Source organism: Bombina bombina, chromosome 2, assembly GCF_027579735.1.
Source record: "Bombina bombina isolate aBomBom1 chromosome 2, aBomBom1.pri, whole genome shotgun sequence".
Taxonomy (NCBI): Eukaryota; Metazoa; Chordata; class Amphibia; order Anura; family Bombinatoridae; genus Bombina; species Bombina bombina.
In genome coordinates, this window is record NC_069500.1 from 586,762,135 (window position 1) to 586,779,982 (window position 17,848).

Consider the following 17,848-nt stretch of genomic DNA (forward strand, 5'->3'; position numbering starts at 1 on the left):
ACACAAAGAGACAATAGAAGACAGGGAGGGCAGATACTTGTTAGTAAGAGGTCAGCTACAAGATACAGACATTCTATTCTGCAATATATACGCCCCCAATGAAAGGCAAGAGACCTTTTTCAAGCAAATTGCACATTGGCTAACTGATTGGTCCCAAACCAGGATCATACTTGCAGGAAATTTTAACGTAGACCTTACATTGCACAATGGAAAACAACTTAATCTGCTATCTAGTAGACAACACAAAATGACTAAAACAATACTTGATCATTTAGCTCAACACTCCCTAGTTGATTCCTGGAAAACACTATACGGAAACACTACAGACACAACATATTTCTCTGCGGCACACAAAACTTGACTATTTATTCATCAGCCAAATCTTACAATTCACCTTAAACTCATCTTCAATTCACACTTGTGTATGGTCGGACCATTCCATAGTACACCTTAAATTGGGTAATCTACAAAAAGTAGATAGGACGTAGCAGGGTTGCCCATTATCCCCCCTGCTGTTTGCTCTATGCATGGAGCCCTTAGCAGCGAGTATCAGACGATCCACAGATATTACCGGACTAAATATAAAAAAACACTGATTATAAGATAAACCTTTTTGCAGACGATGTCTTACTAACGCTGACAAAACCTCTCATTTCCCCCCCACACACCTCTATGAAAGTCTCCAGCGTTTTTCTGCCATACCAGGATATAAAAAACTTATAGAAACAAATTTCACATTTTCATGGGTTAAAACACATATCAAATACTTAGGAATTAACTTGCCCACTAAGTATGCAGATTTATAAAAAATAAATTATTCTCTTCTTTTTTAAGGAATTACGTAAAGATATTGTGAAATGAAAACACTTTAATTTCTCCTGGTATGGCAGAATATCGGCCATTAAGATGAACATTCTTTCGAGAATACTCTATTTGTTTAGAACCCTACCTATCCCAATTCCCCGACAGGCCTTAATCTCCCTACAGTCAGAGATCATTCACTTTATCAATGGTAAGAAGCAATCGAGAATTCCCTTCCAAATTCTAACCAAACATAGACAGCTTGGGGGAATTGGAGCCCCAAATTTAATAGACCACTATGATGCATCCAGACTAGCCCAAACTTCATTATTAGGTTCCATGAGAAATGATATAATATGGGCTAAGTTAGAATCAGACTTGGGAAACCAGAATTCAGCGGAATACTTTATATGGGATGGATCTACATATCGACACAAAACCCAAAACTACCCTCAAACCATTAATTTCTTGATTGACCACTGGATGATCTTAACAAAAAACTGTTACCAGAATTTTCCTCTAAAATGCCCCTACAGTATCTCATTCCGGCGGAGTATAGACAACAAATAAATAAATGGAAAAACAAAGGCCTCTACTGAGTGGGGGACTTTCCTTCACATAACAAACCTTTATTTTTCACTGAAGTACAAAATAGACTTGTGCGCAATTGAAACATTTGGTTTGCTTCGTTTCGTTTTCGATTCAGTCCGTGAAAAAATTTGGTTAGAGACATTCGTAATAATTCGGTATGTGTCGGTAATTAGGTTTCGGAATTTATTCGTGTTGTTCCAAATTTTAAAATTCAGATGCATTCGAAGCGGTTACCGAAATTATTATTAATGTCGGACCAAATCTTCTATACGGACCAAATCGTTATTTCTAGCTAACAAAATTATATTAAACCACTGCCGCCACTAAATAAAGCTATTAACCCTTAAATCGCCATCCCCCGCATCACTAACAGTACCTAAACCTATTAACCCCTAAACCGCAACCCCCCCACATCGCCAACACTAACTAAACCTATTAACCCCTAAACTGCCGTTCTGAAACATTGCCGACACGAACTAAGCCTATTAATCCCTAAACCGCACCCCCCCCACATCGCGGACACAAACTAAACCTATTAACCCCTAAACCGCACCCCCCACATCGCCGTCACTAACTTAACCTATTAACCCCTAAACCGCAGTTCTGAAACATCGCCGGCACAAACTAAACCTATAAACCCCTAAACCGCACCCTACCCACTTTGCCATCACTAACTAAACCTATTAACCACTAAACCGCACCCCCCAACATTGCCAACACTAATTAAACCTATTAACCCCTAAACCACAACCCCCCACATCGCCGACATGAACTAAACCTATTAACCCCTAAACCGCACCCCCCACATCGCCAACACTATCTAAACCTATTAACCCCTAAACCGCCGGCCCCCAGATCACAACAACCTAAATTAAACTATATTAACCCCTAAACCTAACACCCCCTAACCCTAAACCTAACCCTAACAACCCCGTACTTTAACATAATTCAAATATAGCTAAATTAAAGTTACAATTATTAACTAAATAATACCTATTTAAAACTAAATACATACTTACCTGTGAAATAAAACCTAAGCTTGCTACAATATAACTAATAGTTATATTGTAACTATCTTAGGTTTTATTTTTAATTTACAGGTAAGTTTGTATTTATTTTAACTAGGTAGACTAGTTAGTAAATAGTTATTCACTATTTACTAACTACCTAGTTAAAATAAATACAAACTTACCTGTGAAATAAAACCTAAGCTACCTTACAGTAAAACCTAAAATTACAAAAAATAAAAAAACCTACCATTACAAAAAATAAAAAAACCTACCATTACAAAAAAAACAAACAAAAGTATCCAAAAAAATAAAAATTATTCCTATTCTAATACCCTTTAAAAAAACACCCCAAAATAAAAAAGCCTAATCTAAAATAAACTACCAAGGGCCCTTAAAAGGGCGTTTTGGGGGCCCTTAAAAGAGCCTTTTATAAGGCATTCTAAGTTAAACAGCTCTTTTGCTACAAAAAACCAAACACCCCCTAACAGCATACAACCCCCCACCCCCCAAACTACCAAGGGCCATTAAAAGGGCCTTTTGTAGGGCATTGCCCTAAGTTAAACAGCTCTTTTGCTACAAAAAAAAACAAACACCCCCTAAAAAAATACATTACACAAAATAACAAATTATCAAAAATATTCCTATTCTAATACCCATTTTTAAAAAACCACCCCAAAATAAAAAACCTAATCTAGAATAAACTATCAATGGCCCTTAAATTACAAACCCCCACCCCCCCAAACCCACAAAATAAAAAAAACTATCTAAAAAACCTAAGCTACCCATTGCCCTGAAAAGGGCATTTGTATGGGCATTGCCCTTAAAAGGGCATATGGCTCTTTTACTGCCCAAACCCTAATCTATAAATAAAACCCACCCAAAAAACCCTTAAAAAATCTAAAACTAACCCCAAGACGATCCACTTACAGTTTTTTAAGTCCCTCTTGAACGATCTTCATCCCGGCAGAGAAGTCCTCATCCAGGCGGTGAGAAGTCTTCATCCAGGCGGCCTCTTCAATCTTCATCCAGGCGGCATCTTTTATCTTGATCCCGGTGGCGCGGAGCGGGTCCATCCTGAAGACATCCGGTGCGGAGCAGCCTCTTCATACGGTCGCCGCCATACATACATGAATATTCAATACAAGGTACGCAATCCAAGATGGTGTCCCTTGCATTCCTATTGGCTGAAAATTTTGAATCAACCAATTGGAATTAGAGATGCTAAAATCCTATTGGCTGTTCAAATCAGTCAATAGGATTTAAGCAGCTCTAATTCTATTGGATGATGAATCAGCCAATAGAATGAGAGCTGCTTAAATCCTATTGGCTGACTTGAACAGCCAATAAGATTTAATCAGCTCTCATTCTATTGGCTGATTCATCAGGGGTTATACCTTAAACTTAGAGTTAGTGACGGGGAACTGTGGTTTAGGAAGGAACAATGAAAAAATCTGAATATGAATAATGGATCAGAAAATTCGGAAACATATTTATTCATTTTCTGAATTTTTCTCCTTATAGGAGCAAAGTGATGCATTATATAAGTGTGTCTCAAAAAGAAAAAACAAAATTAATGTTACAAATAAAAGTCAACATCAAAGTAAAATATCCAAAAATAAGTCCCAAATTGAACAAAATAAGATAAAAGTCCAAACGTAAATGTGTATATCCAAATGTGTATAATGGTGTCCAAAGTGAAAATATAAAGAAAAAATCTGAGAAATCTCAAAGTGGGTGTTCGAGCAGAGAGCCGACAATCCCTGATCACTTCAGTGCTACGCCTTTGGACTAGAACTTTAAGAATTATTTGAGTGCTTTTTTGATACATACTTCTTGTAAGTATGTTTTTATGTATGCTTGTGATTGTTAATTAAAAAAAAAATCAGATATGTGCAGAAATATTTATTTATAAATAAATTGAACATATTCTGTTATGTGAAGAACATTGGAATGTGAAATATTCATATTTATGTGCTTGGATTTGTGCAAGATTTGGGTGTTAGGTTTTTTCAACTTTTTTTTTTTTTTGCTCTATTGACTTTTATGGAGGAATACGTGAAGGCGCACACAATATTCTAACTTCTTATTTTTGCGCTAGTCAGGTTAGCAAGTGAGCGAAAACAGTTTACTTTCAACTCCTAATATGAGCACAACCCGGCAAGTGCAAAAAGTTTACTTCTAGTGCAATTAACATTATTTAGTGCTCCACTTGTAATCTGGTCCTATGTCTTCTATAATCTTACAATTACTGGATTTATATTAGTGGTATGATTTGTATTGCACAGTTACCTGCACCACACGATGTACATCTGTTGTGCTCACTTCCACTGCATTCATGGCAGGTGTTATGACACATGTGACACTGTCTGTGGAATTCATATTTGCCAGTGGGACATTTGAGAACACATTGTCCATCGTTAAAAATCCTGAAACAAAGGGAGAATTAACATCATGACAAGTGACTACCATCATTTGCATTAACCTTATTTTCTTAGAAATATGACAATATTAGTAAAGAATTACAGGCCGACATATTTTTTGAACGTGTGTGCTATTTATATTTTCATATCATGCAGAAACAGGACTGCAAGAGTGAGCTATTTTTTATCACATACCACATACTTCCCATGTTCATGACTAAATACAATTACGTATATAGATAATTACCTATATGCTGTCATATTGAAAGGATATTTTGCTGCAGTGATCTCTACAGGGGCTTTAATACAAAATGCACACACATATATATTTCTTTACTTACTAAAAGATGATTGGGATGTTCAATCTTTATGCTAGAACTGAAATGCAAATCTTAGAAGTGTGAGATCATTCTTTAATATTTGTTAGCAGAGGTTGTCAATCACCCCAGATGTACCAGTCCAGGGTGATTTAATCTACACCTTCTAAACTTGCAGAGAGGTTAAGAAAACGCAGCTTCTTAACTTGAGGTTATAAGCTCACATGAGCAAGCCTGCACCTCAAGAGCTCCAAAGCTGCCTAAATGGGCCCAATAGCTCAAAAATCAGAAATGATATAGTGAAGAGGGATGAAACAGAAAAGGCAATATGGTAAGTGAGGTCAGGTGGGTATAACATGTATATGGGACCATAGAAGGATATATAAAGATTATGGTAGTAGGGTTGTTGTCAGATGATATGTGGATTCTGAGTAGGATAATAAATAAAGATTATGGGTTGGGCTGACCATGAGATGACTGGTCTTACAAAGAGCCATTATATTAAAGTGATGGAGGGTGGGGGCAATATTATGAGAGAAGACCTTTGTATTGTAATGAAGGAGATCCTATATAATATTATTAGCGAGTAATAATAAGAGAGGTGTAGCATTTTCATATAATAGGGGCATTGCTGGATGATGGTAATATGAGAATTGGGTCCCTCTCTAAACCTACTGGGATCATATCTAGGACATAACAGATAAACGTTGTTACCAGTTGAGTGAAGGACCATGAACGAGTTAACTCTCAAACAGCCAATTAGGTACACTAACAATCAAGCCTTCCCAGCTACTTAGAAGAATATGTTTCCTGTTACATTCTACAAAGCATTTATGAAACTGAACAAACAGTCTAGCAAACTTTCCACTTTTATTCCCCAGGCAACCCTTGTAAAATAAAAAAAACAAAAAACAAAGAGCGTTTAATATAACAGAAAAGGCTTTTCAATTGATTCTTCCTACCGCCTGGTAGCTACTGTTTTTTTGCGGTTGATCCTGTATTCCTTGCAGGCTCTTGAAGTATTTGTAAAAAGCTAGGTTGTATAAAGTCACATAGATTTGTTAGAAAAAAATACGATTTGTAAGCGCAGTTTGTTTGTTTGGCTCCAGCGTGGCTGGGAAATCTGGAAGCACAAATTCTGTGGTTATTGACTATGTTTGATCACAGTGGACTGGCACCTCTCTGTAAAGGCACATGTGAGATTGCTACATGTCACTTTTTGGAGTGACCCTTAGTGAATTGATGTGGAATCTGTATAAAGTAAATACAGAAACAAATTTTTCCCTGCATGCAGTGGTAGATTTCAAATAAGAATATATATATATATATAAATATATAAATATATATATATATATATATATATATATATATATATATATATATATATATATATAACAAAAATGGGGAGATTTCTTTCTATAATGTGCTGGCTGATAGGTGAATCAATCTACATGGGCATTCTTGTGTATTCAGATGTGAGCTTATTATTTTAAAAAGAGTAAGAAGAGTCCTTCATTTAAACAAAAGATATTCAGGGCTTTTGCTTCTGAGTTTGGTGTATTTTTAATTACAAATCAGTTTAGGAGATGTTTTTGTTTGTTATAAAACAATTTTAAAATAACATTCCAAACTTGACTCTAATGCATCACAAATTCCATTAAAAAATATAATTACATGAACAAAAGAACATACAATCTTGCTAAGGTTCATTGAAAATCTCTGATATACAGGTATATACACATACTCTTTCAGTTTAGAACTAACGTGTTCATTTCTTCTTTAAGCAATTACAAAATACTGCCCAAATTATCTCAGTAGATATAGAAATATAAAGCCTCAGATTATATACATACTTAAAGGGACAGTATACTGTAAATTTGTTTTTCCCTTAATGGGTTTCCAATTACTTTTTTACCAACTGCAAAGAATAAAATGAATGAGATTTGCTTTTTAAGGTTTATTTGTGTATGCAAAAAAAAGATAATTTTGTGTTTTGAAGCCATAACCTAATAAAATGGATTGAGCTTATATGTTTAATCAGATCTCATTACTTTATCACATTGTGTAAATATACCTGCTTATTTATCATATATCTATCCATAAACCAATCACCAATACTTGGAGAGAACAATGGAAAATTAACATTTTATTACCTTATCTTTTCTATACCCCACTGGGAGTGTAATTTCTTCCACTGGTTGTGTTTACACAACTTATCTTTAGCTTGGACCTCAAACCAGAAACTTTTCAGAATAGGTTGGGGATATCACAGGCTAAATGAACTATTTAAAATGCAAATATAAGGGTAAAGGATATACTTGTAAGCAGTTTAATATACGGTAAAATGGATCATTGGGAACAAATTAAAGGGGTGAACAATTTTGGGTAAACTGTCCCTTTAAGTTGCACAAAGCAGCAAATGCTGAAAACAGATTACATGTACGAAGGGGGATATATAGATAACCTATAATAATTCAGTATTAAAGGGCAATTTTAAATGCTTATATAGTCTGTAAAAATTAGCATATTAAAATGATGGCAAACCAGAACATTTTTTTTTAACAAATAACATCCTCTTACATTAAAAAAAATGGGTATATAAATTTGAGAATATAAACAGAGGTTAATGTTATGCTTGTTTACATTTGTATCACAAACAAATGTCTACAGAAGATAATTTGGGAATTTCTTTATAAATAACTTAAAAATATAGACCTCTAAAATACTGAAGCTAAAAATGCAATTAAACTTTAAAAATCAGAGGCTTTTGTGGTTATGGTAATAATGCTAACAAGGAAATGTATTCTAAGATCTTGGTTGTCCCCCAGCATCCCTAATATTAAAGAGATTGTAGAGTCCTTAACAAAACAAGTGTCCATTGAGGTGTTTGATGTTTTATTTGAAAGAGAACAAAGATTAGAAAACTTCATTTGGAAATGGCATGGTTTTATTAAAGTGTTAGAGATTTCAGTTTAGAAACAAATCTTGTCACCGTTGATAGGTGACACAAATAAGTATAAATGCTGGGGGATAGGACTAGATTTGTATTGTATAACTTGAATTAAGGCTAGAGCCTAATAAGGCAACAAGCAAGATAGATAAAGGAAACTAATGTTTGAACTCATATGGTGCAGGGATCACTACTATTGTTAATTTGCAAAAGACACTATGGGTCCGAATTATCATTGTGCGAGCGGACATCATCAGATATTGCGGATCATGTCCGCTGCACATCAATAAATGCCGACAGCATATGCTCTCGGCATTTATCATTGCACCAGCAGTTCTTGTAAACTGCTGGTGCAATGCCGCCCCCTGCAGCAGGGGGGTGTCAATCAACCCGATCGTATTCGATCGGGTTGATTTCTGGCGATGTCTGTCCACTGCCTCAGAGCAGGCGGACAGGTTATGGAGCAGCAGTCTTTAGACCGCTGCTTCATAACTTGTGTTTCCGGCGAGCCTGAAGGCTCGCCAGAAACACGGGACCTCAAGCTCCATACGGAGCTTGATAAATATGCCCCAATGGCTTAATGCGTTTGTGTTAAGTCTGTTAATAACTGTCTAGAAAAAGGTATCTCTTTTCTCTGTTGTGCTTTTTTCTTTTTTTTCTGAAATGAACCAACCACAGAAATCCCATATACACAAGGTGTGTGTCTGTGTAATGTTCCTATATTGGTTTGAGTAACTTTACCTCCATGGATGGAATGAATTTTATAGCAAAGGATTCATGTCAGAAGTTTTCATCCAAGTTCTCAACCAGACATAATAAAGAAAAGAAAATCCTGGTGAAAACGCTTGGTTAATGAAAATGTGAAACTTAAAGTCTTTGCGATCACCAATAATATTTGAACCTTCTAGAAAAATGTTTGATTGTAAAGGAAGAGGTATTAGAAGTAGACAAAGTAAGGTTTGTATACCACTTTATAATATATATATATATTTATATTTATTATATATTTAGGTCTCATTTTAAATATTGTGTGCAGTTTGGGAGAAGGAAATAAATAAACTAGAAGCTGTTCAAAAGAGGGTTTTATATTTACAAGGACATATATCATTCTTTTAATATGAAAAGATTAGAGAAGGGAGAGAGTAGATTATAAGATTTAAAGAAAAAGAGACAAGGCTTAATGCATTTTTGCAAAAAGTGCAATACCTGAAAAAAGATCATCATTTCATATTGAAAGATACTAGGTTCAGCAGTAATTTGCAAAGAACAACATTACAGATAGGGCAGTTGAGTCCTAGAATTGATATGAAATAGTCACAGTAATGGCATCAAGGGATTTCAGCAATGCCTGACAAATTATATAAGGCTATCCAGAAAAAGAATTAAGCTTATATTCCGAAGGAAGTACAGGCATACTCAATAGGCTTTCTGGTACTTATTACCTTTAACATCTAGAGTATGTTTCAGTGTTGTTAAATGAAAAGCTTGTGGTTAGGATAGTGCAGCCATTTCTCTAGTTGTTCTTGTATACAGTATACTAGGGGAGAGCAGAGTTTAGGTTTTGAAATGACCAATAAGTGAGTGCTGAGACAAGGAACTGAAACTACGTTATAAAACGAAACCTATTTGCTTACAATCAACCTAAATATGAAGAATGTGATTGATATAGAATCTAACATTCTATGTCTCAGTTTCTTTTATAGGCAATGTTACATGGCTGGTACTGAGGTAACTACTAATTTAACATGTTGTGCTTCTAGTTTAATAGCCTCCAGAACGTGTGTCTTTAGTTTTTAACCCTTAACCTTCATTTTCTCTTACACTGTAGAGCAGATGTACACAAGCATCTATTTAAAAGATCCGCTTACAGTTTCTAGTAACCATACAATTATTATAATTATTTATTTATAAAGTGTCAACATATTCTGCAGCGCTGTCCATGGATACAATTGATAAGTAAAAAAAAACATACAATACTTGTAAGAGACAAGACAAAATTTGAAAAACAAATACATGAGGAATTTTGGGCCCCATTTCTGTGGGAACTTACAATCTGGAAAGGCTCATCAGTTTAACGCATGTACCAGGTGTGGTGCGCCTAAAGCAGATTTTAACCATTTTGTTTGGTCCTCTCCTAAACTCCAAAAATTTTGGAACAAAGTGGCCTTTTGGCTCAATAAATTTATATCTATAAAAAAAATCAAATTCGGCCCTGTCCAAATATTTTTCTAAGTTAAGGATCCTCATCTGCATAACAAGGCTTTAATAAATACAGCAATATTAATAGCAAGACAAAATATTTTCAGTTCATGGAAAAGCAATAACTCCCCAAGTTTCTCTGTCTGTGTGCAAAAGATGCATGGTCAAATGATTATAGATCAATATGACCCCACAATCTTTACAGAAAACAAACTTATAGTTTTTTTAAACAAATGGGATAAAGTGATCATGTCATTCCCCATTGAGGCCCAGCTGAAGATTATTTCTCCATTTCGTAACTCTTCCTTTTTCCTACAATTAATACAATTAGAAAGTTACCCCTCAACTTGGAGACAGATTTAAGAATTGGGGTGGGGGGTCCTCTCCCTTTTTTTTCTCTCCCTCTTTTCCTCTTATTTATAGTTGTCTTTAGTGATGTCGCGAATAGTTCGCCGGCGAATAGTTCCCGGCGAACATAGCATGTTCGCGTTCGCTGCGGCGGGCGAACATATGCGATGTTTGATCCGCCCCCTATTCTTTATCATTGAGTAAACTTTGACCCTCTACCTCACAGTCAGAAGACACATTATAGCCAATCAGCAGCAGACCCTCCCTCCCAGACCCTCCCACCTCCTGGACAGCATCCATTTTAGATTCATTTGGAAGCTGCATTCTTAGTGAGAGGAGGGACAGTGTAGCTGCTGCTGATTTAATAGGGAAATTGATAGCTAGGCTAGTGTATTCAGTGCCCACTACAGTCCTGAAGGACTCATCTGATCTCTGCTGTAAGGACAGCACCCCAAAAAGCCCTTTTTAGGGCTAGAACATCAGTCTGCTTTTTTTTTTTTCCTGTGTAATCTAATTGCAGTTGCCTGCCTGCCAGCGTGTGTGTCAGGCTCACAGCGTATACTGTGCCCACTTGCCCAGTGCCACCACTCATATCTGGTGTAACAGTAGTGTACATTTAAAAAAACAACACTTTTTTGACTGTGAAATAATAGCAGACAGCTGCCAGTACCCAAGATGGCTGCCAATAAGGCAGATGGGGAGGGTTAGAGAGCTGTTTTGGGGGGATCAGGGAGGTTGGTGGCTAAGGGGAATGCTACACCACAGCATATGTAAATATGCTAAAAAAAATTATTATTTTTAAAAAAACCTTTTATTTTAGTACTGGCAGACTTTCTGCCAGTACTTAAGATGGCGGGGACAATTGTGGGGTGGGGGAGGGAAGGGAGCTGTTTGGGAGGGATCAGGGGGTCTGATGTGTCAGGTGGGAGGCTGATCTCTACACTAAAGCTAAAATTAACCCTGCAAGCTCCCTACAAACTACCTAATTAACCCCTTCACTGCTAGCCATAATACACGTGTGATGCGCAGTGGTATTTAGCAGCCTTCTAATTACCAAAAAGCAACACCAAAGCCATATAAGTCTGCTATTTCTGAACAAAGGGGATCCCAGAGAAGCATTTACAACCATTTATGCCATAATTGCATAAGTTGTTTGTAAATAATTTCAGTGAGAAACCTAAAGTTTGTGAAAAAGTGAACAATTTTTTTTTTATTTGATCGCATTTGGCGGTGAAATGGTGGCATGAAATATACCAAAATGGGCCTAGATCAATACTTTGGGTTGTCTACTACACTACACTTAAGCTAAAATTAACTCTACAAGCTGCCTACATGCTCCCTAATTAACCCCTTCACTGCTGGGCATAAAACACGTGTGGTGCACAGTGGCATTTAGCAGCCTTCTAATTACCAAAAAGCAACGCCAAAGCCATATAAGTCTGCTATTTCTGAACAAAGGGGATCCCAGAGAAGCATTTACAATCATTTATGCCATAATTATATAAGTTGTTTGTAAATAATTTCTGTGAGAAACCTAAAGTTTGTGAAAAAGTGAACAATTTTTTTTTATTTGATCGCATTTGGCGGTGAAATGGTGGCATGAAATATACCAAAATGGGCCTAGATCAATACTTTGGGTTGTCTACTACACTACACTTAAGCTAAAATTAACTCTACAAGCTGCCTACATGCTCCCTAATTAACCCCTTCACTGCTGGGCATAAAACATGTGTGGTGCGCAGTGGCATTTAGCAGCCTTCTAATTACCAAAAAGCAACGCCAAAGCCATATAAGTCTGCTATAATGGCATGTCTGACACACAGTGTTGGGGCAAGGGTCCATCTGACCACTGATACCTGGTCTGCAAAGCATGGTCACAGGGCGGGTATATCACCTACACTGCGCACTGTGAAGCGGGTGTAACCCTTACACTACCTGATCGATACAACATCATACCTGATGTTTTAAAGCAAGTTATTCCAAACAATTTAGGAATGTTAGGTGATTTATGCCCTTTATGGATTAAAACCAGACTCTGCATCAACTATGTAATTTTCCATGGGAGTTTTGCCATGGATCCCCCTCCGGCATGCCACAGTCCAGGTGTTAGTCCCCTTGAAACAACTTTTCAATCACTATTGTGGCCAGAAAGAGTCCCTGTGGGTTTTAAAATTCACCTGCCTATTGAAGTCTATGGCGGTTCGCCCGGTTCGCCCGTTCGCAAACTTTTGCAGAACTTCTAGTTCGCCGTTTGCAAACCCAAATTTTTAGGTTCCTGACATCACTGGTTGTCTTATTTAGATATTTATTTGTCTAGGGTACACATACATTTCTGAATAGGAATACTGTGATGTTTTTATTTTGGGACCAAACGTAGTATATTTTTTTGATTAGCGAAGACAGGTAGTAGGTCTAGGTGAGAATTTTGAATTTAATTCTGCTGTGAATGGGGAGTCAGTGATGGGAATCACAGAGGTGCCACAGATACAGAGCAGTGGGAAAGATGGATTAGCCTGGCAGAGGCATTTATAGTGGACTGAAGGAAGAAGAGGCGGGAGAGAGGAAAGCCAGTGAGTAGGTTATTTTAGTAGTTAAGTTAGGAAATTACAAGGGAGTGTATTAGTTGTTTAGTGGTGTCAGTGTTCAGAAACGGATGCATTTTGGAAATATTACATAGGTGGTTGCAGCAGGATGAAAAGGGCAATTGGATGTGGGGGATGAATGACAGATTGGAGTCAGGTGTAACTCAGAGGCAGCAGACTTAGGATGATGGGGAAATAGTGATGCCATCAACAGTGATAGAAATGTCAGAAATCAGAGTAGAGCTGGAGGGGTGGGGGGATTAGAAGGAGCTCAGTCTTGGACCCGTTAATCTTTAGGTGGTGAGAGGCCATCCAGGAAGAAATGCCAGATTAGCAGTCACTGAAATGAGAAAGGACAGAGGGAGAGAGAGCAGGGGTGGAGAGGTAGATCTGAGTGTCATCATCATAGAGCTGATATTTGAAGCCATTGCTGCTGATAAATTTACCCAGTGAAGAAGTATAAATAGAGAAAAACATAATTTATGCTTACCTGATAAATTTATTTCTCTTGTAGTGTAGTCAGCCCACGGGTCATCCATTACTTATGGGATTATATCTCCTTCCCAACAGGAAGTTGCAAGAGGATCACCCAAGCAGAGTTGCTATATAGCTCCTCCCCTCACATGTCATATCCAGTCATTCGACCGAAACAAGACGAGAAAGGAGAAACCATAGGGTGCAGTGGTGACTGGAGTTTAATTAAAATTTAAACCTGCCTTAAAGACAGGGCGGGCCGTGGACTGACTACACTACAAGAGAAATAAATTTATCAGGTAAGCATAAATTATGTTTTCTCTTGTTAAGTGTAGTCAGTCCACGGGTCATCCATTACTTATGGGATACCAATACCAAAGCAAAAAGTACACGGATGATGGGAGGGACAAGGCAGGAACTTTAAACGGAAGGAACCACTGCCTGAAGAACCTTTCTCCCAAAAATAGCCTCTGAAGAAGCAAAAGTGTCAAATTTGTAAAATTTCGAAAAAGTGTGAAGTGAAGACCAAGTTGCAGCCTTGCAAATCTGTTCAACAGAGGCCTCATTCTTAAAGGCCCAGGTGGAAGCCACAGCTCTAGTGGAATGAGCTGTAATTCTTTCAGGAGGCTGCCCTCCAGCAGTCTCATAGGCTAAACGTATTATGCTACGAAGCCAAAAAGAGAGAGAGGTAGCCGAAGCCTTTTGACCTCTCCTCTGTCCAGAGTAAACGACAAACAGAGATGAAGTTTGACGAAAATCCTTAGTTGCCTGCAAATAGAACTTCAGGGCACGGACTACGTCCAGATTATGCAAAAGTCGTTTCTTCTTTGAAGACGGGTTAGGACACAAAGATGGAACAACAATCTCTTGATTGATATTCCTGTTAGAAACTACCTTAGGTAAGAACCCAGGTTTAGTACGCAGAACTACCTTGTCTGAATGAAAAATTAGATAAGGAGAATCACAATGTAAGGCAGATAACTCAGAGACTCTTCGAGCCGAGGAAATAGCCATCAAAAACAGAACTTTCCAAGATAACAGCTTGATATCAATGGAATGAAGGGGTTCAAATGGAACACCTTGCAAAACGTTAAGAACTAAGTTTAAGCTCCACGGCGGAGCAACAGTCTTAAACACAGGCTTAATCCTAGCCAAAGCCTGACAAAAAGCCTGAACATCTGGAACTTTTGCCAGACGTTTGTGTAGAAGAATAGACAGAGCCGAAATCTGTCCCTTTAACGAACTAGCAGATAAGCCCTTTTCTAAACCCTCTTGTAGAAAAGACAATATCCTAGGAATCCTAACCTTACTCCATGAGTAACTCTTGGATTCGCACCAATATAAATATTTACGCCATATCTTATGGTAAATTTTTCTGGTAACAGGTTTCCGAGCCTGTAATAAAGTATCAATAACCGACTGCGAGAAGCCACGCTTTGATAGAATCAAGCGTTCAATCTCCATGCAGTCAGTCTCAGAGAAATTAGATTTGGATGGTTGAAAGGACCCTGAATTAGAAGGTCCTGCCTCAGAGGTAGAGACCATGGTGGACAGGACGACATGTCCACTAGGTCTGTATACCAGGTCCTGCGTGGCCACGCAGGCGCTACCAAAATCACCGATGCTCTCTCCTGTTTGATCTTGGCAATCAGTCGAGGCAGCATCGGGAATGGTGGAAACACATAAGCCATGTTGAAGACCCAAGGGGCTGTCAGAGCATCTATCAGCGCCGATCCTGGGTCCCTGGATCTGGATCCGTAACAAGGAAGCTTGGCGTTCTGGTGAGACGCCATGAGATCCAGATCTGGTTTGCCCCAACGATGAATCAGTTGAGCGAAGACCTCCGGATGAAGTTCCCACTCCCCCGGATGAAAAGTCTGGCGACTTAGAAAATCCGCCTCCCAGTTCTCCACGCCTGGGATGTAGATCGCTGACAGGTGGCAAGAATGAGACTCTGCCCAGCGAATTATCTTTGAGACTTCCAACATCGCTAGGGAACTCCTGGTTCCCCCTTGATGGTTGATGTAAGCCACAGTCGTGATGTTGTCCGACTGACATCTGATGAACCTCAGAGTTGCTAACTGAGGCCAAGCTAGAAGAGCATTGAATATTGCTCTTAACTCCAGAATATTTATTGGGAGGAGTTTCTCCTCCTGAGTCCATGATCCCTGAGCCTTCAGGGAATTCCAGACTGCGCCCCAACCTAGAAGGCTGGCGTCTGTTGTAACAATCATCCAATCTGGCCTGCGAAAGGTCATCCCCTTGGACAGATGGGGCCGAGAAAGCCACCATAGAAGAGAATCTCTGGTCTCTTGATCCAGATTTAGTAGAGGGGACAAATCTGAGTAATCCCCATTCCACTGACTGAGCATGCACAATTGCAGTGGTCTGAGATGCAGGCGCGCAAATGGTACTATGTCCATTGCCGCAACCATTAAGCCGATTACTTCCATGCACTGAGCTACTGACGGGTGTGGAATGGAATGAAGGGCACGGCAAGTATTTTGAAGCTTTAATAGCCTGGACTCCGTCAGGTAAATTTTCATCTCTATAGAATCTATAAGAGTCCCTAGGAAGGGAACCCTTGTGAGTGGTAATAGAGAACTCTTTTCCACGTTCACCTTCCACCCATGCGACCTCAGAAACGCCAGAACTATCTCTGTGTGAGACTTGGCAATTTGAAAACTTGACGCTTGTATCAGAATGTCGTCTAGGTAAGGCCTTACAAGTGGCGGTGGTACGGCTATCGTTTTAGCCTGTACCAAAACTCTCCATTCCCCACTCAAAATATGGCTTTTGATTGTGGAATTTTCAGGTCATCTGTATTACAGGTTGTGCGGTCCGGCTATTACGCTAGTGTTATAGCTTATACCGCCACAATCCATTCCGCTATCAAAGACCAGTAGATATGGATTTTTGCGAAACAAAAATGTTTCACAAAACTCATAACAAAAATGTTACAAAGTACGCTAACACCTATAAACTACCTATTAATCCCTAAACCTAACACCCGCTAACTTTAAATTAAAGTTACAATATAACTACCTTAAAATAAATTAAAAATTACCGGTGAAATAAAAAAAACCTAAGCTTAAACTATAAATAAACCTAACATAACTATTGTTCAAGTCAGCAGCTCTCATCCTATTGGCCAATAGGAATGCAAGGTACTCCAAATATAAAACGGGTACCTTGCATTCAATCTTCAGTGTGCGGCGACGATCGCATGAAGAGGATCCTCCACGCTGGATGGCTCCACTGCTGCTGTTCCTGCTCTGCGCCCACCTTCGCTGGGGGGAGAGAGAGAGGATGGGGGAGAGAGAGAGGAGGGGGGAGAGAGAGAAGAGGGGGGGGAGAGAGAGAGAGCAAAAGAAAGAGCGGAAAAGAGAGGGGAGGAGAGAGCGCAAAAGAGAGGGGAGGAGAGAGCGCAAAAGAGAGGGGGAGAGAGAGAGCGCAAAAGAGGGGGGAGAGAGAGAGCGCAAAAGAGATGGGGAGAGAGAGCACAAAAGAGAGGGGGAGAGAGCACAAAAGAGAGGGGGAAGAGAGGGGGAGAGAGCGCAAAAGAGAGGGCGGGAGAGAGAGCGCAAAAGAGGGGGGAGAGAGTGCAAAAGAGAGGGGGGGAGAGAGCGCAAAAGAGAGGGGGGGAGAGAGCGCAAAAGAGAGGGGGAGAGAGTGCAAAAGAGAGGGGGGGAGCATAAAAGAGGGGGAGAGAGAGCGCAAAAGAGAGGGGGGAAAGAGCGCAAAAGAGAGGGGGAGAGAGAGCGCAAAAGAGAGGGGGGAAAGAGCGCAAAAGAGAGGGGGGAGAGAGAGCGCAAAAGAGAGGGGGGAGATAGAGCGCAAAAGAGAGGGGGGGAGAGAGCGCAAAAGAGAGGGGGGAGAGAGCGCGCAAAAGAGAGGGGGTGAGAGAGCGCAAAAGAGAGGGGAGGAGAGAGCGCAAAAGAGAGGGGGAGAGAGAGAGCGCAAAAGAGGGGCTAGAGAGAGAGAGCGCAAAAGAGAGGGGGAGAGAGAGAGCACAAAAGAGGGGGGAGAGAGCACAAAAGAGAGGGGGAAGAGAGGGGGAGAGAGTGCAAAAGAGAGGGGGGGAGAGAGCGCAAAAGAGAGGGGGGGAGAGCGCAAAAGAGAGGGGGGAGAGAGTGCAAAAGAGAGGGGGGAGAGA

General features: G+C 39.3%; 1 protein-coding gene across 2 annotated transcripts in view; it reads right to left on the minus strand.

Moving 5' to 3' along the window:
- The window catches only part of PCSK5 (proprotein convertase subtilisin/kexin type 5), an 868,299-nt gene that overhangs the window by 175,898 nt on the left and 674,553 nt on the right, over positions 1–17,848 (minus strand). For both annotated transcript variants that reach the window (XM_053702490.1, XM_053702492.1), the window contains exon 22: positions 4,692–4,828. In XM_053702490.1, coding sequence (XP_053558465.1) covers positions 4,692–4,828 — 137 coding nt within the window. The remainder of the gene's footprint in view (positions 1–4,691; positions 4,829–17,848) is intronic.